Source organism: Choloepus didactylus, chromosome 7, assembly GCF_015220235.1.
Source record: "Choloepus didactylus isolate mChoDid1 chromosome 7, mChoDid1.pri, whole genome shotgun sequence".
In the NCBI taxonomy this organism is placed as follows: Eukaryota; Metazoa; Chordata; class Mammalia; order Pilosa; family Megalonychidae; genus Choloepus; species Choloepus didactylus.
In genome coordinates, this window is record NC_051313.1 from 112,174,737 (window position 1) to 112,196,114 (window position 21,378).

Here is a 21,378-nt window from a genome sequence, read left to right on the forward strand (position 1 = left end):
GAGATAAAGGAGGGTGAGGGTGGATTTGGAGGAGCAAAGAGTATATGTCCAGTGTGCAGCCCCCAGGCATCCTGTAGTCCACCTCCAGGTTTCTTTCTGCTAAAATCCCATTGCCCCTCTATGCAGCCCTTTTTTTTTTTAAAGTAACTTATTTTTTATTGTTGCAAAAGTAATATGTTAGTAATAAAATGTCAAACTATACAAAATTACATAAGGTAAAAAGCAAATACCTCCTGTACTCTAGAAAGAGGGTACTGTCTTAAATATGATGTATATACTTCCAGAATTTTAATGCATATAAATACAAACATGTATATAAAGTTTTTTATACCAATGGGTTAGTACTATATGTAATTTTTAGTATCTCTGCTTTTGTCACATAACATTATAATACCTTTGCTCTTTCCACGTAGTACATATATCCTTCTCCAGATCTGCCTAGTATATATTGTATGGCTATACTGTAATTTATTTTATCAGTCCCATCTTGAAGGACATTTAGATTGATTACATCTTCTTTGCTGTCATAAACAGTACTACAATGAACATTTCATTATATACACATTTTTTCACACTTGTCAGTTATTTCCTTAGGATAAATTCACAGAAAGAGAGACAGCAGTCTAAGGATTTGCATATTTAAACTGTTCGTCTGTATGATTACAAGCTAAGCCTCTGAAAGTTTATAGTCTTCTACTCCCTCTGCAGGGCACAAACTTATCTGTTTCCACACATCTCTGACCATTATCAGCCTTTTAAATCTTTGCCAATCTGACAGGTGCAATGTAATGCAGTTTGTTGTTTTCATTTGCACTTCTTTGATGAATAAAAAGGTGAATATCTTTTTGTTAAAAAAAAAAAAAAACACAGGATGCAGCAAAGGCAGTGCTGAGAGGGAAATTTACAGTTGTAAATGCTTTCATTAAAAAAGAAGAAATCTCAAATCAAACACTTAACCTCAGAACTAGAAAATATAGAAAAAGAAGAGCAAACAGAATCCAAAGCAAGCAGAAGAAAGTAACAAAGATGAGAGCCGAGATAAATGAAATAGAGAGAAAGAAAGAAAAAGAAAAATAGAGGGCAACAACAAATCCAAAAGTTGGTTCTTTAGAATCTATAAACTAGCTAGATGGACAAAGAAAAAAAGAGAGAAGATGCAAATAAATAAAATCAAAAATGAGAGGGGGCATTACTACTGACCCCATAGAAATAAAAATGATCATAAGAGGATCTTTTGAACTGTATGCCAAAAAAATTAGATAACTTAGATGAAACAGACAATTTTCTAGAAACACATGAACAACCTACACTGACCCTAGAAGAAACAGAAGACCTCAACAAACCATTCCCAAGTAAAGAGACTGAAGCAGTCACCAAAACTTCCTAAAAAAGAAGAGCCCGGAACCAGATGGCTTCACAGGTGACCTCCACCAATCATTCCAAGAATTAATACTAATCTTGTTCAAATTCTTCTAAAAAATTAAGAGTAGGGAGTGATGACATCAACATGGCAACATAAACAGCTACTAAAAACGCCTCTCCAGAGATTCAATGAAAAAAGGACAATTCTGAATTGTGTGAAACTCTGGAGGAGGATATAGACTGGAGAAGGACCCTGCAGATGCTGAAGTGAAGAAAGACAGGACCTGATATAGGTAGGAATCTTCCGTCCCAGACCAGCCAGTCCTCTCTCCTCCCCGTCTCTCAGTCTCCATGCAGGAAAAGCACAGAATCAGCAGACAGGATCCCTCCCACCAGGACACAGATTTTAAAACTTCTCAAACAAGTGAGAAATACCCCCTCTGTTTGAAGACCTGGGGGATGGGAGAGGACATTTCAAGACCCAGGTCAGTGAGGGACAAAGAGACTAAGAAAACATGGACAGAGACTGTGTTTCCAGTCCTGGGTTTGAAAACCCTCCCCCCACACTTGAGGGAAGCAGGAGCCAGCATCTGTTTCCTTGCCTTAGGGACAGCTGGAGTACTGGGTCAGCTGAAGAAGGGCTCTGCCACATCAAGCCAGATTTTGGCTGGCAAAGTGAGGTCATAGGAATCCGACAGTTTCTTCTCAACCATATAGATACAGCCTGTGCTCACAAAGCCTGTGCTCAGAGGCAAAGCAGCCTCTGAGGACAATAAAGTTTATGCAGCCTTTTAAAGGCCTCCTAAAAATAGGATGGAGCTAAGTGAGAAGGAACTAAGTGGTGTTCTTGGAGCCCATTCATACCGGCTTGTGGGAGCCAAGAGTGCACACCTCTGCCCAGCTCCACAGTAGGGACATTTACACCACAAAATTTACACCACAAAATGGGCAAACATTACAAATCAGGGCTTTTGTTTTTCCAGCACACCACTGATCTAAAATCACCCTGACCTGACTCGTCTGTGCTGGTAAACATGTCCAGTCCACGAGAATGGTCTGGCCGAGGAGAATGCTCCCAGCAGACCATCAGCCTATTTCCTACCCTTTGGATTTCCAGAATGGAAATCAGACATTAGTCCACTGTGACTCACCCCAACAGACACACAGGCTCACTAAAATTCTTATCAAGCTTTGCTGTGGTCACTTTCAAGCCCCTTTCACTAGCTTAGAAGGAGGGGAAAGCACCTCCCCGCACTCCACCCCCAATGAGGGGGATAAAGAAGGTTTAAGGCAAACTACTAGCTCTTTCTAAAGAAATTCTCTTCAGAAATGTCTTTTGACCCTTCCTAACATGGATGTGGGTATTTTGTTTGTCTAGCCAGCTCTTGGCATCTTACTTTGAAAATGTGCCAGTTCTACTGTGTGGTCTGTCTCAGGACTCACTTTTGACTCTAATATCTGATAACTTATTGACAAAGGAACAGGTTAATTTACAAATTGTCAGTCAGTTTTTCAACTTGTATTGGGTATTGTGAAGAAAAGGAGACAGTGTTATTAAGCATCCTCAACTCAATTCTTGAAAATCCTGAAATTTCCCTCATATGCCAGGCAGAAAGAATCCATCGAGAGCACTAACCATCATTATTAGAGGTTTTTCCAGGAGGAAAGCCCATGCTCACTCTTGCAGACATGAGAAAAACTGTCCTCCCCCAAAAGTTGTATGTGGCCAGAAAACACTCCAGACTGCCTGGGTCCAGCATGATAAAGATGTAATTAGGTTTAGGGACGCCAGAGCTCCTACTAATGTCTCCCTGAACAGCCACTGAGAAGGGGCATGGGACCACCACCGGTGAGTGAGGCTGATGTGCCTGGAGGTAGAATTGCCAAGGGACTCAGGGCTTTGAGAGAAACCCCTGAGTTCAGAACTATGCACTCACTTCAGATAGAGGAATAAAAACATCACAGTGGGCTAGAAAGTAGGCAGGAGCAGCATCTGGAGGGATGGCTGGGAGGGAGAGGACATCTTGAAGGCTGGAAGCGGAGGTCGCCCATGCCAGGCTCTGAGTGGCTGCAATGAGAAAAATGTTGACTGCAACCCCAACAATGGATCTGGGGTTCCAGTGGAAAGAACTGTGGAAACAGATGAGAAAGAGTGAGCTCCCATTTGAACTGGAAAGAGGAACAGAAGTGACCTTCAAATGAATCTGTGCCAGGCTAGAGCACCTAATGCAACTAGAATTGTCTGTTCTATGAATCACGTAAGCCCCTTGGGTCTCCCTTATATTGCCTGCAAGTCCGCACTGACCCCTCTGCACATTGACCCTCTGACTGTGTGGTCTGCAGCCTCCACAGGGAACACATTGGGGGAGAAGGAACAAATGCCAAGTGAGAGAGGCCAGCAGCTCAAGGGCCTGATCTTGGGTGGAGAGGCCCTAGTAGAAGCAAGGGAAATTAGTCATACAGGAAGCGAGGGTGGACAGCCTCCCAGCAGGCACATGGAGAGTTTCTCCTCTTGGAGAACGCCCATCCTGCTTGTGGGGAAGGTAGAGGCAGCGAGCGCAGGACCTAGGTTCATGGGCACGAGTGTGCCTGAGATTATCAGTCACAGCCCTGTGTCTGCATGGCTATTCATCACACCCCTAGGACTGAGCGTGCCAGGGGCAGCCAAGGTGTTACGTAGTCAACGCCAAGATGGATGGCAGCACTAAGCACCTGTCAGAGTGTGATTACTCCAGCTGACAATAAATTTGAGCCATTAAACAGGAAATGGTCTGATTGCCAGAATCCTTGCCTCTGAGCTGCTGACCATTGTGGTAATTGAGCCACTGACATCATCAATCTCCGTAAGAACAGGCACTTTGACTTCTCAAACAAGGTGAGGCTGAGTGATCTAAAGCTCTGTGAGACAGTTTTGCCCCAAGGAGGCCCAGAGTGGGTGTTCAGCAAATGAATCATTAGTTGGACGGCTGAGGCAACCAGCTGGTTGCCTCCTGGGCTCCCAAGTCTTGTCTGTCCTGGTAGAGCCATGTGACGCACTGCCTCCTTCCTTAAAGGGCACTGGCCGTGCTTCGCCACATCAGACCTCACAGCCTGTGCACTACAGAAGCCCACAGGGCCCTGCAGGTTTTGCTGCATGGTTGGAAATTTCAACATTGCCTTCCTTAGGATGCATAATGCATGGCCAAGGAAACAGAACAGGCTGGCTCTGGGGATTCCGTGGGCTGAATTTGGAGAGTGGTGCACAGGCAAATCCTGACTCAGACTCCAGTGGTTACAACAGCTCCTCACACCCAGCAGGCGTTCCAGTTAGTAAAGGGCAGTCTTCATAGGCCAACGCTTGAGGAAGAAACTGAGGCTTTCTCTCAGCCCTGGCTGCAGATGTGAAAGGCATTCACGGAAAAGAGCATCACATTTAAAAACGAAGGGCACATCAATACCGACTCAGTGACCTAGCCTCTGGCTTCCTTCATTATTGGAATCACTTACAAAAGAGAAAATGCCAGCTTTGAGGTCAGACTGAGCTGGGTTCCCACCCCACATCCACTTACAGCAGTGTGGTCCTGGACAGATACTTCACTTGTCAGAGCCCCGTTCCTGCATCTGTATTGGGGTGGGGCAGGCAGTGTGAAGATTTTGTAAGATAATACATATGAAGTACCTGAACCACAAGCACATATGTGATGGAGATCATTATTTCGATTTTATTGAGCGCTTGTAAGGACAAAGTGCAGGCAGCTCCAGCCCTACAAAGAGTGTCTTCCTTGCTCCCAACCCCTGAGCCACAAAATTCTGGAAGGGATGTGCTGGATCCTGCATTCTCAATAACTCCTCCATGGAGTGCTTGCATTTAAACCAGGCTCAAAGCCTTAGGCCGTGTTTCTTAGCAAGGATGACCATCAGAAGCGCCAAGAGTCCCCATCTGGAAAATTCTAATGCAGTCGATCTGGAGTAGGGCCCAGCTGTGTCTGTGGTTTCACAAGCTCCTTAAGTGATTCTGATGTGCACTCCCAGGTGAGAACCACTGAGCCAAAGACATGAGATTCTGCATATTTCAGACATGGAAAACTGTGTAGGAGAGGCTTCCAGGTTTTTTGTTTTTGTTTTTGTTTTTGTTTTTGTTTTTGAGGGGAGGGTATGGGGAAGTGGGAAGAGAAGATAGATCTTTCCAGTGTCCCTGACATAATGCCAGTTGAATTCAAGGACCCCCATCTTGGCTGGCCTTCCCAGCAAGAGCCCCCTCTTGTTCTAGCACCACTAGTTCCCAAACACCTGAAACTTGGGAGATAAGGCCAACCTGGAGCTGTGCTCCCCCTGGCTTGAAGCTTCAGTCACTGTTTGACTCCTCCCTCAGTGGGGACATTTGGATCTACTACCAATGAAATGAAGCACTTTTTTCTTGCTTTTGTATTACTTTGGAGCCAGCTGTCCCTCAGATTAATAGTGTAACTCATAGGCCACTCAGGGCTACAGCCCTGTGCTCCTGTGCAGCCAGAATCCTGTCCTTGAAAGAAGGGCTCCCTCCGACTCCTGTCAGGTGACATGGAGGTTCTGTCCCTGGCCAGAGTCCCAGTGGGGACGGCGACCTACAGAGCCTTTTAGTCTCTCCCACTCCCTCTGCTCTTGTTCAGTCGCTTTTGTTTGGCTCACTTTGAGTTCCCAACCCCTATTTCTGTCCAGAGGGGACTGACAAGCCAAGTCTCAGAAAGCATCTGAAGCAGCCAGGGGCTGTCTTCTGGCAGGGTTACAATGCATTTCACTAAGCAAACATCACCTTGGGCAACAGGCCCACTCAGTTGTCATGACAACACTGACAACACTTCTGTCTTAGGGGTATGCTGTGCCCTCATTCTGGCTGCCCAAGGTCCCTTGCCCCAGCTTCCCTTCCCAAATCCTTTCAACAGGCTTACACCAGCCTGGCACCACCTCTAGTCTTCAGTTTGGAGTAGCTTTGTCTTGATCAGAAAAGAACCACTTGGCTTAGTTATCAAAGGAATAAATCACACTATTCCTCTTCTCAAAATCCTCCAGTCTCAACTTGCAAAGCCTGCAAGGTCTACAAGGCCTACTGTGACTCACAAGGTCCTGCATATCCCGGCCTCTGCTTTCCCATCGACCTCAGTTCCCACAACTCTTTTTCTTACCATCCGTTCCAGACACACCAGCCTGCTCACTGTTCTCTGGATGCACCACACAGGCTCGCACCTCAGGCCCTTTGCACTTAGTGTTCTCTCCCTGATACACTCTGCCCCGATGTCTGTGTGCTCAAATGTCCCCTTCCTCAGAGAGGTCTCCCCTGACCACCCTACCTAATAGGCAGTGTTTTCTCTCTTATTATCCAGGTTTCTCTCTCCTCATAGCACCTTTTAACCCCTGGAATTATGTTATAGACCCGATTTTGTGTTGGTTTAATGTCTACCTTCCCTACTAGGATGTTTGTGTTGGTTTAATGTCTGCCTTCCCCCTAGGATGCTCCTGGAACAGAGGCAGGTGTGTAATGGACATTCAATAAACACTCGTTAAATAAAGGAATGAATGATGAGACTGGGATCCAAAGCCTGGCTCTGCCAGTTGGTAGCTTTCTGGCATTGCACAAGCCACCCAAGAGCCCTGAGACTTGTTCTCCCTTTCTGTAAAGTGGAGGTGATAATATCTGCCATTAGAGTGGTAAGAATAAATGAGGAGGGCAGAGAATACCCCACAAACATTAGCTGATACTATCTTCCCCCTCTTTGCCAGTGGCTCCGAATGTTCTCCTTGCCCTAAGGCTCCTGAGTGCCCCCCACACATCCAGGCACCCGTAACTCTGTGACCAGCCAAGAGGCCTGCAAGATGCCCGAAGCAAAGACACCCCAGCAACGGGACAAGGGCGAGAGCCTCTCTCCAATGAAAGGGCTCTGCTCTCGTGGAGGGGCAGCCACGGCTTTTAACGCAGAAGTCAAGTCCTCCTCAGTCTTCCCTCCTGCCCCTATCCACGAAGTCCTGGGAAACAGCCTCCACTGGGCTGGATGGGATGGCTACCACCTGTGGGTCAGCCGCCTCCCCTTGGCTGGCCTCCAGCAGCTCTCATGTGGCAGGATGGCCAGCAACCACCACAGGGCAGGGCCTTCACTGAATTGCTGAGGGGCTCCCTGGAGTGGGCTCAAATGGTGTTCAAAGGAGGAAGGAGAGTCAGGAGGGTAGAGAGGATAGTGGGCAATGGCCTTAGAGCAGATGCTTGCAAGATTCCCACTCTGTCATGTCCTGGGAGGGTCACAGGGCATTCTGCCAGGATTTCGAGCAGCTTTAACGTAAGCCTTGCCTGTGAGGCCCACATGGAGGAAAGCAAGGTTTCCCAGGTGCCATGGCAGGAAGATACATTTGCCCATTTCTGAAACTTTTAGGACAGAAACTATTGTGTATATTTCAAGTCCTGTCATTATTGGTTTGATGTTAAGATTCTTCCTTCAGTTTATCAAATCTGTCATTTTTCAAACAAGACAGGGGCCAACAAACGTGTAGAGCACTGATTGTACATGGAGTCTGGACGAAGCACTGGGGAAAAGAGTAGATGAATCCCAGTCCCTGCCCTCAGGGGGCTCCCAGTGACTTTGACTTGTGAGGATTATGGGTAGACAGATGAGTAATCTGGCTTGTTGTGGCCAATAAAATGCATGTGACAGAAGTGGACAGTGTAGTCTTTCATTGTCAGAAAAAGACACTGGCTCAGTCTGGGTAACAGGTGCCCAGAAGGTAAGGTCAGAACCTGATCCACTTAACACATTTATCAGTGAGGTGGACAATGACATAGAAGACACAGCTAACAAACTGTCAAGGAAATGAAAGGGGAAAGAATAAGGGCATGATAGAATAAAACCTCTCAGCAGGCTAGACCCCCAATAAAGTGAAGTGTTGCATTTAGAATCAAAAAGACAACTGCACTGAAATAGGATGTATTTTTAACATCACCCATATGAAAAATATGAAAGTGTTTAAAGTGACCAAAAACTTAATAAGAGCCAACCATGACAACACTGCTGAAAAACAAAAGCAGTGTTGGGGAGGCTGCCTGGTATAAAAATTGATCTCTTTGGCCAGAAAAAAAGATAGGTTTAAATCCCAGCTCTGCCACTTATTGGCTGTGTGATCTAGGGTTATCCACAGTCCTCTCTGAACCTCAGATGCTAATTGAAATGAGATGGTGATGCCTTCCCTGCAGGGTTATTTTGAGAATTAGCCATAAGGCTAGTAGAGGACCTAGCCTAGTGCCTCGTAGAACTTGGCAGAACCTGGCATATGGGAAACATTCAATAGATAGCTGTTGTTAGTACCTCCCCTGCTATCGATAAATAGGTTTACAGTTTTAAAAGTTAGTAAGAGTCCTTCTCTACTCTGTCACCCTCATACCTCTCTGGAGTATCGTGTCCAGTTCTAGGGTCTATACTTAAGATAAATTAGAAAGTAATCATATCACTGGACCTCAGATGAGGGAATTGGACAGAGTCAGCCTGAAAATAAAACCCCAGACACATATGGTATTTTGTTCTTATTAAAATATTTAAAGGACCATCAGATTAAAAAGGAGAACATGTTAGGCTGCTTCATAGGAATAGGGAATAGAATTTAGTGGGGAAGACCCAGGTCTCAGCTCAAAGTAAGCGGAAACAGAACTACCCACAATGAAATGTGCTCTCTTGCCACGTAAAGAGCTCCCCATCACTGGAAGTACTTGAGCAGAGAGCAGATAAACGTCTGTCAGAAATGTTATCAAAATAATTTCTGGATCCAAGGTCTTAAAGCAAAACAAACCTTAATTTGGATCCAGGTTCCTGAAGTTAGCCATGTGGTCTTGGGCAGATTAACCTATGTGAGCCTCAATGTCCTTATCTGTAAAATGGGAATAATAATACTTACCTCAAATGAATATTATAACAATTAAGTCTGATAATATCCAGGAAATAACTGGACCGTAATAGATTCTCCACTAGATGGAATAAAAAACCAGAGCTCTGTCACCTCTAAGATGTCTTGCATGATGCTAAGAAATTCAGAGCAATTACAGAAAGACTCCCAGGAGGATAAACAGACCCACATGCCAGCCTAGGAAAGGACCAGCTCTGGACAAGTACACTAGCCAGAGTGGCCAATCAGGCAACAATTGCAGCAATATGGTGGCCAGAGAATGGATGGCATCAGTGGGGATCCAGGCTGTAGGCACCCACTGATCACGCCTGATGAGTTCCACCTTCTCCACAACCTTGCCATGTGTTCCAGTTTGCTAAAGCTGCCGCTATGCAAAATACCAGAAAAACGGATTGGCTTTTATAAAGGGGATTTATTAGGTTACAGATTTACAGTTCTAATACCATAAAAGTGTCCACCTAAGGCATCAACAAGAGGATACTTTCACTGAAGGAAGGCCGATGGCATCCAGAACACCTCTGTCAGCTGGGAAGGCACATGGTTGGTGTCTGCTGGTCCTTTGCTCCTGGGTTGTGTTTCAAAATGGCTTTCTCCAAAATGTCTCTTCTGAGCTTCTGTCTCATCTTCTCTCTCTCAGCCTTTGTGCATTGTTGCTTGTTCTCCCAGGGCATTTCTCTAAGCATCTGGGGGTCCTTTCTTAGCTTCTCCAGGGCAAACTCGGCTTCATCTCTTAGCTTAGCATCTCCAAATCTCTTTGTATCTGCATCTCCAAGTGTCTGGGTCTATGTCAGCTCTTAGCTTTTCCCAGGGGCAAATTCTGTATTACATATCTTAGCTTCTCTCCAAAATGTCTCTCTCAGCTTCTCTGAGCTCCTCTGTCCATGAGCTCTCTTAAAGGACTCCAGAGATCTAATTAAGACCCACCTGGAATGGGTGGGGTCACGCCTCCGTGGAAATGATCTAATCAAATAGTTCACCAACAATTGGGGGGGGGTCACATCTCCATGGAAACAACCTACTCAAAAGGTACCACCCTAATCAAAAGACTAATAAGTCTGTCCCCACAAGATTGCATTAAAGAACACAGCTTTTGTGGGGGGCATAATAGATTCAGCACACCATGGTCTTGTAGCCAAGTCTTTTCGGCACAGCATCTGAGCATGGTTCTCAACCTGGATGCATGCTGGCATAATTTGGAGGGCTTTTTAAAAATACCATTGCTGGACCCAATCCTGGGGTCCTATTAAGCCAGAATCTCTGGAGGCTGAAGCTGAACATTAATGGGTTGTTTTTAACTCCCTGAGTCTTCTAAAGGTAAACAGGCTTGAGAGCCACTGCATTAGAGGGAAGTAAAAATCAGGACTTGATTTTGAAATGAGAAAATTCAGCACTTCACTGGTGCAAATAAAAATGTGGGATGCTTGAGTGATGTTTTCTTTGTTTGTGAAGGGCTTTTTATCAGAGGATGAGGAAACACTAGTCTGCATCTTCCCTGGAAATTAGTGGAGTCAATAGTAAAAGGATGTATTAGAGATGTAAAGAATTCCCTTCCAGTGACGGATGTTGGACAGTGGGAAGGGTGGCCGAGGGAAGATAGTCACGTAAGCTTCTCCTCCTGTCTTGGGGCTTTCAGCCAAGCAGAGATTGCCATCAGCGGAGGAACTGAAGCAGGTTCCCTTGCAAAGCCCGAGAAGGAATTTACAGGGTCCCTTCCATCCTGGAATGCACTTTGACTCTGTCATATACCCTAAGTATCTTTTCCTTTTACCGTTCTTCCTCCTTGGAGTAACCCAGTGGCATCTCCCTCCTATAGGTATCTCAGAAAACATGGCTGTGCCCTCAATGCCGGACCAGCTGGAAGAGAAGCTGCGATCACAACTGGAGGAAGAAAAGAGAAGGTGTCTTCCCTTCCTGTCCACAACACCCTGACCTCAATCCTGCAGGGCTCACTGGGGATGACCTGGAGCTACCCAGGACAGGGCAGAGCAGAGTGGCCATGCAGGGCTAGAGCTGCTCAGAGGAAATGGTCCTGCAGCTGGGTCCTAAAATAACAGGAGCCGGAAGTGCTGCCTTTGAGCAGGCAGATGTGAAATGCAGGAACCCTGAGCAGAATGAGATTGGAATGGCGAGCAGGACAAGCCAGGCCCGGGAGCCGGGAGCTGGGATTAACATGTCAGGGAGGGCTGTTTGCTGTTTGCACCCACGCCCCGCCCAAGGGCCCAGGCTGCTTCTAGACCTGTCTACTGCTGCCACCTAGAGGAGCCAAGAAGGATGACCACACTGGTCTTCAAGCCTGCAGCTCTACCCCTCTGCCCTCAACTATAAGGAGTCACATCCTTGCACCATCATTTAGTGTTACAAAATGACTTTATTTACAGAGTGAGGAAACTCAGGGCATAAGCATAAACACACATGTGGCCATTATCGACACCCAATATCGTTTAACACCCCAGTCAAGTTTCTTAGTCCATTCATTCATCTGTGCGTTGAACATATTTGATATCTCCTCCATGCCATGCATATGCTGGAGAGACCAAACAAGGAGCTGATGGGGTCAATCCAACACACTTCACCCCTGGGCTGACGAGACATGCACCCGAGCAACCCCACCCCTTTCACTCCCACTCCCATACACCCGAGACTTGAGGAAAACAAACCCCCTCTCTGCTGGTCTCCAGGTCACTCCTGATAACTCTATACTGTGTCTTCTCCAGCCTCCATCCTCGTCCCAAAATGCTCTGCACTGCTCTTCTACACACACGTGCGTGCGCACACACACACACAGAGCTTTAACTCTCCTCCCCTGATGTACTACCCAGTTGCCTGCTTTCTCCCTCACTCCATTTATTTTTGTCAATTTCTTTCCAACCCATTCTTCCTGCCTCTTCACTCCTCCTCTCCCATTGTGTCCCCCTGGTCCACATTTCCCACCTCAGAGTCATTTCAGAAGCCCAGTTTTCTCTTCCGCTTGGCACTCTGTCAGACGATTTCTGATTCCTTGTTGGTAGCCTTCCCAAAGGCCGTAGATGTATTAACAAAATGGTCCTCAGCTTGAAGGTCAACCAACAGAATGTTAAGGCAGTTAAGGCTGTGGATTCTAGAGCCTCTGGCCTGGCTCCTCTTTTTACTAGCTCTGTGACAAAAGCAAGTTACGTGACCTGTTCTGAATAATAATAGTGTATTCTTCACAGGGCTGTGAAGAGGATTAAATGAGTTAATATATGTCAAGGGCCTAGAAACATTCTTGACCCTCAGTAAATGCTCCATAAATGCTATTTGTCATTATTGGAGAAGGGGTTATTCCTCTCATACACAGAACCCCCAGGGACCTAGAGGACAGAAACACCTCCCTCTGCTTCTCTATGGTGGGCACAAACCTGGTACCACATCCTGCCTCAGTGGCTCCTGTGGGGTCCCAATGCCCACACACCAGGACAGTGCCACCAGGCTTCAGGGGAACAGGCCATTTATACCCTCCCTCCCTGCTGGATGGTGCTGCACTGAGTCTCCTCTAATTTCACCATAGATACAAAACAATGTTCACTCGCCTGAAAGCCCTGAAAGTGGAGATCGAGCACTTGCAGCTGCTCATGGACAGAGCCAAGGTGAAGCTGCAGAAAGAATTTGAAGCCTGGTGGGCAGAGGAGGCCACCAACCTGCAGGTATGGGCCAGCCGTGCCCCTCCCTGCCCCAGCAGCCCACCCCACCCTTCTTCTACCATCTGGGTGACATCAGGGAAGCTGAGGGGGTGGCCGTTATGGGGCAGAAGGAGAGTGGGGGCCTCATCCCACAGACCCACAAGCTCTCAGCAAGGGCCCCTTTTAGTAATGAAGCAAGTGCTTGTTTTAGTAACAAGGAACACAAAAGATCAGGGATTCATTGTTTCCTTGCTATAGTGCCTGAAATAACCACCTTACACATAGCAAGGTGAGGAATAGAAGGTCCAGCTCCCCCAAACCAATGGCCTTACCACCATTGCTTTGTGTGATATTCTCCAGTGAAATCATGGTCATGGCATTTACTGTTCTTTCTTATTCCAGGGTCATATATATGCATATTAATTCTAGAAATTTTAGAAAAGCAGAAAAACACAAAGAAGAAAATAAAAATCACCATAATCCCAGCACTTAAGGATGACCATTTGTTCTAGTTTCCTAATGCTGCGGAATGCAGAACACCAGAGATGGATTGGCTTTTATAAAAAGGGGGTTTATTTGGCTATACAGTTACAGTCTTAAGGCCATAAAGTGTCCAAGGTAACACATCAGTAATCAGGTACCTTCACTGGAGGATGGCAAATGGCGTCCGGAAAACCTCTGTTAGCTGGGAAGGCACGTGGCTGGCATCTGCTCCAAAGTTCTGGTTTCAAAATGGCTTTCTCCCAGGACATTCCTCTCTAGCAAGCTTGCTCCTCTTCAAAACGTCACTCACAGCTGCACTGAGTTCTGTCTCTTTGAGTCAGCACGTTTATATGGCTGCACTGATCAAGGCCCACCCTGAATGGGTGGGACCACGCCTCCATGGAAATATCCCATCAGTTATCATCTACGGTTGGGTGGGGCGCATCTCCATGCAAACAAACTAATTCAAACTTTCCAACTTAATCCCCACTATTCTGTCTGCCCCACAAGTTTGCATCAAAGAATATGGCTTTTTCTGGGGGACATAATACATTTAAACCGGCACACCATTGTTAACTTTTTTGTTTCTATGCATATACATCCATATGTTTTTATATAAGTGGAAACAATATTGGTCTTCAAGTATCATAAATGGCTTTTTTCTTTATTTAACTGTATGATATGACTCCTTTCCCAAGTTATTATTCTGCAACATGATTCTAATGGCCTTTAGTGTTCCATCATATGAAGGTACTTTATGTAACCAATCTCCAATGAATATTTAGGTTGTTCCTAGTTTTTTTTTCCCACTTGAAACATGTATATATTAATTTTGCACATTTCCTAGACAAGTCCCTAGAAGTTCTGTATAATATTATGAAGGCTGAAATAACCTGTTAAGAAGTGTTAGTGCAGAATACAAGTTTCATGTCTTCATGTAACTCCTCCACTGTGGTACAATGACAGTGATGAAACACACATAATTATGGCAGAATCCTTAAAGCTTATCTAACAGGCTGACCCCTTAATTTTAAGGATAAGGAAACTGAGAGCCGGAGAAGATATTTGATCAGGGACACACAGCCAAAGAGCAACCAGCTCATTACCAAGTGGCCTGATGACAGGACAATAGAGGAGGTAATTGGATAAAATGAAATACGTAGGATGATAAAGATAACCTATTAGATTGAAACACAGTTACTACGATATTTTACAAAGACATGTACCTTTTTATAAATGTATTAGTTAATAAGATCTAGGAGTGGGCCTAATTATTACCATAATTTCAAAGTAATAATGGATACAATATTTCAAGATTTCTGCATCATCTGTAATGAAGTATGAAAACATGCATCATTTCTATTAGTGACAAAGTCACAGGCACTGCTAAAACTACTGTCTTCTTGTCTACATTTAACACTGAAGGAAATGCTAAATTTGAGGTAGAAGTTAAGGAACATAAAGATGTAATTGTTTCTTACCCAAGTTACAGCCAACCTTCTGTGAACACAGGTTAAGAACACCTCCTAGTGAGCTCATCAGTGAGTGAGTCCTGCAGCCGCACCTGGCACCAAGGGAGTTCGGCCACTGCCCCGTAGACGAGGTCCAGTGAGCCCATGTGACTCAGGAAGTGTCTAGGAGAGGCTGACCAATTTGGCTGGTAAAGACACAACCAGCCCTCTTTAGATTCAGACAGTTTATTACTTACATAGACAGTGAAACTAAGAGTAACCAAAGGTGCCAGCTCCGTGCGTCCTCGTCCCACAGGATGACACCAAAACAGAAGGGACCAGACGACTGCAACACAGATGGTGGGACACCTGTTGCTGAGGAGCCAATTCTACACTGCAGCCAAGTAGTTTTAGCACCTGCAGCTCTACCCTCAGTGGGGCGAGGCAGAAAGGCTCAGAGCTCATCAGAACATGGGAGGCAATGAGATCTCATGATAGCCTTCCAGGAGGATAGAGGGGATAGTGGGCAATGGCCTTAGAGCAGATGCTCACAAGATTCCCACTCTGCCATGTCCTGGGAGGGTCACAGGGCATTCTGCCAAGATTTTGAGCAGCTACAATGTAAGCCTTTCCTGTGAGGCCCACGTGGAGGAAAGCAAGGTTTCCCAGGTGCCATGGCAGAGCTGTTCCCCTACACGAGGTGGCCAAAGGATTTCTCCTGACTCCAGTAGGGAAAATCTGGGACAAGGAGAAGCAAAAACTGAGAGATTTATGGAAACTTGTCAGACACATTTTAAACCTTTTTTTCTAACTTCAAAAAGTGATACATGCTCAATTTGGAAAACTTGGAAAGCACAGAAAAGCACAAAGGCTAAATCAAACATCACTCATAACTCTACCACCCAAAGGTGATATTTTGATGCTCATCATTATGGTCATTACTATGTCTAGATTTATTTTTTCCCACATATGTTGTATATATACCAACTTTTAGAGCTGGTTTTTTTTCTCTTCAGCAACACATCTGTAATATTTTCCTGTGTCATTAGATTCAAGCTAACCTTGTGAAACTCCTTCTTGGACCAACAGGCAAACTCTCCAGCAGTAAATTCACTTGATCACACGAAGCCATCACCCCAAACGCCCAAATCCCAGCATGAACAACCCCAGCTTCTCTCTAACAAAAGGTAAGCAGGGAACTCTGCCACCAATGTTGGGGTACCCAGAAAAGGCCCCCTGCCTCTCTCCTCAACCTGGTTTTGCTGCTGAAAATGTCTCCTTATAGGCTGCTTGATCAGGAAAGACGAATTACTTTTGTTGTCTCATTAGTTGTGGATACTCAGGACAGTGGCTTTCCAGCTTATTTGAGCACACACAACCTTAGTACACTCCCCTCCTTGCCCTGATAGCTTATTCCATGGTAACTCCAATGCCCTGTTCCTGCAAGCCACATACCTGTATAGGAAGAGGAGGCAGCAATGGAATGTGGGGGTGTATGGGAGAAAGAGAGGAAGACTGGGGAAAAGGGTAATCTTGGTGGTTGAGCAGGGGGTAGTAGGCCTGCAGGGACACAGGGGAGCTTGGGTAAAAGGCTCCATGTCCTAGCAAGGATTAAGGAGAGATACGGGCAGCCTCCACATAAGGACAGCCCAGAGACAGTTTCCCCAAATCATGGGAAGGACCAATAGGGCCTCAGCTTCCCCACATATCACCTTTGCTGGCAGGTTCTCTCTCATGTCCTCCATGTTATTGTCTCTTTCTAATCATGCATACCCAGGTGGCAGAGCCATTGATGCATGCCTCCTGCCCTCCTCCATCACTCAGACTTGCTATGATCATGCCAGAGGCCAGGACAGCACGAGTGAGGCCTCAGCCTTTGTGGCCAAGGCGCTATCCTTTGACTCTGTTTGCAATGGAGCTGAGTGCTCATGTTGGAAATATGACATAGAACTGTATAGAACAAAACCAGATAGTACCCTTGATACGATGCAATGAGAATGGCACTTTACCTCTATGATCTTCTACTCAAAAACCTATAATCCCAGTCGAGTCATGAGGAAAACATCAGACAAATCCAAATTGAGGGACCTCCTGCAAAACTCCTGACCAGTACTCTTCGAACTGTCAAGGTCATCCACAACAAGGGAAGTCTCAGAAACTGTCACAGACCAGAGGAGGGCAAAGGGACCTGACAACTAAATGTAATGTGGTATACTGGATGGGATCCTGGAATAGAAAACAAAAGAACATTAGATAAAAAAACTAAGGAAATCAGAATAAAGTATGGATGTTAGTTAATAATGATGTATGAATGTTGGTTCATTAGTTGTGACAAGTGTGTCATCTAATGTAAGAACATACAATGAGGAAAGAGTGTGGGGGGTATAGGAACTTTCTGCACTATCTTCATGACTTTTTAGATCTGGGGCTCTTCTAAAATAAAAGCATATTTTTAAAAAAAGGCCAGCTAGTGAGCCTTTCATTGCCTGGTTTACATTTTCCCTGGACTTACCCCCATCCCCTCCCCACCCCCTACCCCTGGCTCTCAGTAGCAGCATCCTGGCTTGTATTCTAGTTTTAGGAAACATGTCATATCTGAGTGCCTTTGTCAAGAGTCAACAACTGACAAGGTGTGTTTGTTTGGCTAACCTGGTGTTTTCAAAGGCAGTGTAACTAGACAGCTGTAATGCTCCGGGCAGTGCAGGCTGTTTAGCATTAGTGTCTTATATCTGACCCACTCTGTGTGTTCACTTGGTATAATGGGTTATATTGTGTCTCCAAGAAAAGTGTGCTCAAGTCCTAACCCCTGATATCTATGAATGTAGCCTTATTTGGAATTAGAGTCTTTGTGGATGTAATTAAAGATGTTGAGAAGAGATCATCCTGGATTAAGGGTGAGCTATAAATTCAGTGAGTGGCATCCTTATAAGAGAAAGGAGGAGAAGGCTGTGTGAAGACGGGGGCAGAGATTAGAGTAATGCATCTACAAGCCAGGGAACCCCAGGAATTGCCAATAGTCACTAGAAGCTAGGAGAGGGGAAGGGTACAAATTCTCTCTCAAAGCCTCTGGAAGGAACCAAACTTTCCAACACCTTGATATCAGATTCCTGTCCTCCAGAATTGTAAGAGAAATACATTTCTGTTGTTTTAAGACACCTAGTTGTAGTATTTTGTTATAGCAGCCCTAGGAAACTATCACACTTGGGCACCTGCTAATTCTCTATGGGCACTTGAGTTTGCAACCCCTAGATACCTGCCTCCTTCCCCCATAAGGTCCCCTCCCTGAAATGCTGAGACTCCACAGAGCAAATTTGCAAACCACTGGTCCAGGCCAACCAAGGGAACAGAGCTGCCCGCACTCACTGCTTTGGCTCCATTCCGAGCCTCTCCCATGCCTGCCACGTGCAACTGAACTCTCCTCTGAATTGTGAGGTGCAGAACCCCTTGTCCTTTCTCCAATTTCTTTTCTGATCTCAGACATCTCTTACATTGCTCCTACTAGTAGAAATGCCCTAGCCCAGCAAATAGGAAGCCTCGTCTCTGATTTTTCTTTTGCTTCAAAGACAATGAAATGTGTGTGTATGTGTGGTGTGTGTGTGTGTTGTTGTTGTTGTTGTTTGTTTAGTGGGGCAGCAGTGTCAGGAACGGGCCCAGCTAATAAGTGGGGAGACCAGGATTTGAACCCAGGTCTATCAGAATTTTGCCACTGCCCCATTTTCCTCACGATAGTTTTGTTTGGTGTTAATGACTGCCCCTTAGGGACATGTGCACAGAGGAATTGGCATTTTCTGGTTCATATTCTGTAATATTTCATACAAACAAGCTTTCTTTATATTTTTCCAAAAGCCAGGTACTCCTGCTTGGGGCCTACACTCTTTCAATTTGTCTACACTGTCTGATTTTCCCAGTGGGAGAGGATTTTCAAAGAGCAAAACTGTGTTTTCTCAGAAGGCCGACCTTTGGTTGGGAAATTGGAACTCTCATTATCAGTCCTCACCATGTCAGTTTTCTGCAGGCTTGGGGAAAAGTGTCTGGTGATTGATTGGTTTCCTATGGGGAAAGAATGGGCAGTGTTCCCAGAGGATCACAGGGAGGCCTCTCTGGGAGTGTTAGTTCCCTGCTGGGTGAGCCTCCCACACTCAGAGCCCACAGCATGGGGAGGGCTGTAACCACAGTGCAGGTGATTTGCTTAAAGTTCGTCAAGCCCCATCATCCTGAAATGATCTCTGGGTCTCCGGAGCCCTATCAGGGTGCTGAGCTCAGTGGGCTGGAGCCTTAACCATGATTCTGGCTTTTCTTTCTGGTTGTCACCCCTGAAATCTTGCCTCAGTTGCTTGAGGATGTGCAAGGTCCTGGGACTGCTATACCCAGCTGCCTCCAACTCTCTGCCCTTCCTGCCCATGTGGGGAAAGTGGGCCTGTAGAGAAGGAGGTCGCTTTGGAATCCAAAAGATCTGTGAGCTACAGAGTCCCACTAGGCAGCTTCGAGTCTGATTTTGGCCTCTAGAACCCTACTGGCCCTCCCTGTGGTCAATTCCCTGGGATTGGGCAAAATGAGTGAGTAGATTTATCCACTCAGTGACTCAGTGGGGGAGTATTGGGTGAGATTCACAAAAGGGACCACTGGGAGAGACTCTGAGTGTTCCAGTGTGTGTTAGTCCTTTTCAGGGAAGTTGTCTCTGAGTCAACTACCTGATCTCGCAGCCCAGAGCTCTGTGAGGGCCACAGTTCCCAACAGCTGATTTGTAGGCAAAGGCTGCTGCGTTCCCTGTTGTCATCTCCTAAGTTATGAACAAGTGACTAACAGTGTGAATAATGACAACTTATTATCTGATGCTTACCTGATGCTGGGTGCTTTTCTTTCATTATTTACTCCTCACAATGTTATTCCCATTTGGGTGGATGGGGAAGCTGAGACTTGACTGGGTTCATGCAGCTATGCATCCTCAGCGCAGTCAAGACTCGAGCGCGGTCTGACTGCTCAGCCTGGGCTCTTCCCCACCAGGCTGTGAGCTGGTAACGATTCGTCTAGCCTGTTTGTTGGCACCTGTAATATTATCATTGTTACCCTCTTGTGCATTTATGAATTGTCTCCCTAACTTAATATAAGCCCCATGAAGGTAGAGAGCATTTCATTTTCTTATCTTGCATCCTCCATAATGCCTCACTGAGTTGCTCAGGGAGGGCAGATGGGGCTCAAGGACCTCACCAATAACAATTTGACTCCTGTGTTCACAAACTGGCTATGCCTGAGGAATTCAGGAGGGTCTCAGCCTGACAGAGTGACTTCTTTGCACTTCAATAAGTGACTTGACTTGTGGCTGTTGTGGGAAAGGAATCCTTAAACCTACAAATGAAGAGAATTCCATTGAGGCACAAGACTATGAAATGCGTGGTAAGGGAACCCTCAGAGTGATTGAATCTGAAATGAGGCCTTCTAGAATCTTCTTCCATCCAGAGGATTACATGATTTGATAGCTCTCTGAACCCAAAGGGTGAGGGGGAAGTAGAAATGCTGACCCCAGGCAAAGTCCAAGATTTCTGTCTTAATGAGTGGCACATTGGTGGCTGAACTCTGCACCTCCCTCCACACCACCCCACCCAGAACCTAGGCCGAGCATAATGCTCAGACCCAGTGGCCCATGCTGCTCCTCAGTCTCCACTTCCCCCACCCCACGACTCACTGAAGCCTGGAGAGGCAAAGCCAGAAGGTCATCTAGCAGGGCATTTTAGTAGGGAAACTGTCACCCCCAAGGAAGTATTTGGAAATGGGGGGGGGGGAGGAAACAGGTAAACAACAAAATCATTTTTAATATAAGTATGTCCCAAATATTGCATGGGACACACTTATACTAAAGAATGATTTGTTTATCTGAAATTCAAATTCAATTGCATGTCCTGGGTTTTTATTTGCTAAATCTGCCAACCCTTGAGGATAGTTCTTTGGAGATCTCGATGACTGTTGGGGTGGGGAAGGAGGTGCTACTGGCATTTAGGATTGCTGGACCTCCTGCAATGTATGATGGACCGTTCTGTCCCTGACGCCAATACCACTGCCATTGAGAAACCCTGAGTTTAAACCACTCATTTTATGCATGAGGAAAATGAAGCTAGAAAAAGAATGTCTTTTTTTTTTTTAAGATTCATGTAGATAAAATTAAGAGCTACGACTTAAACCCAGGCCTAACTCCGTGTTTAATGGGCTTTCTTCCTTCCTTCCCACCTCTTTCCTCTCCTGTGCCCTCTCCCTGCCTCCTTTCCTCTATTATTTTACTCCCTTCTTTTTCTATCTCTTTCTTCCACTTTCTTGCTCTACCCATCTTTCTTCCCAACCTCACATTCCCTTTCTTCCCCTCCCCCTCTCTTTTTGTCTTTCTCTTTACATTTCTTTCCCTTTCTCCCATCCTCCATGTCAGCCAAGGCTACCACTCTTTATCACTTGTCCATTTGTCCATTCTGCTGCTAGTTTTTACCTGCCAGCATCTCTGAGTGAGTGCCCACCACAGAACAGGTCTAAGGGCTAGCCAGTGGCAGACCTTACTAGGT

The 21,378-nt window shown here is 45.8% G+C and overlaps 1 protein-coding gene across 7 annotated transcripts in view; it reads left to right on the plus strand.

Annotated features, from left to right (window-relative positions):
- The window catches only part of KIF6 (kinesin family member 6), a 448,516-nt gene that overhangs the window by 418,433 nt on the left and 8,705 nt on the right, over positions 1–21,378 (plus strand). For all 7 annotated transcript variants that reach the window (XM_037842874.1, XM_037842876.1, XM_037842877.1 and 4 more), the window contains 3 exons: positions 11,075–11,159; positions 12,788–12,923; positions 15,923–16,020. In XM_037842874.1, coding sequence (XP_037698802.1) covers positions 11,075–11,159; positions 12,788–12,923; positions 15,923–16,020 — 319 coding nt within the window. The remainder of the gene's footprint in view (positions 1–11,074; positions 11,160–12,787; positions 12,924–15,922; positions 16,021–21,378) is intronic.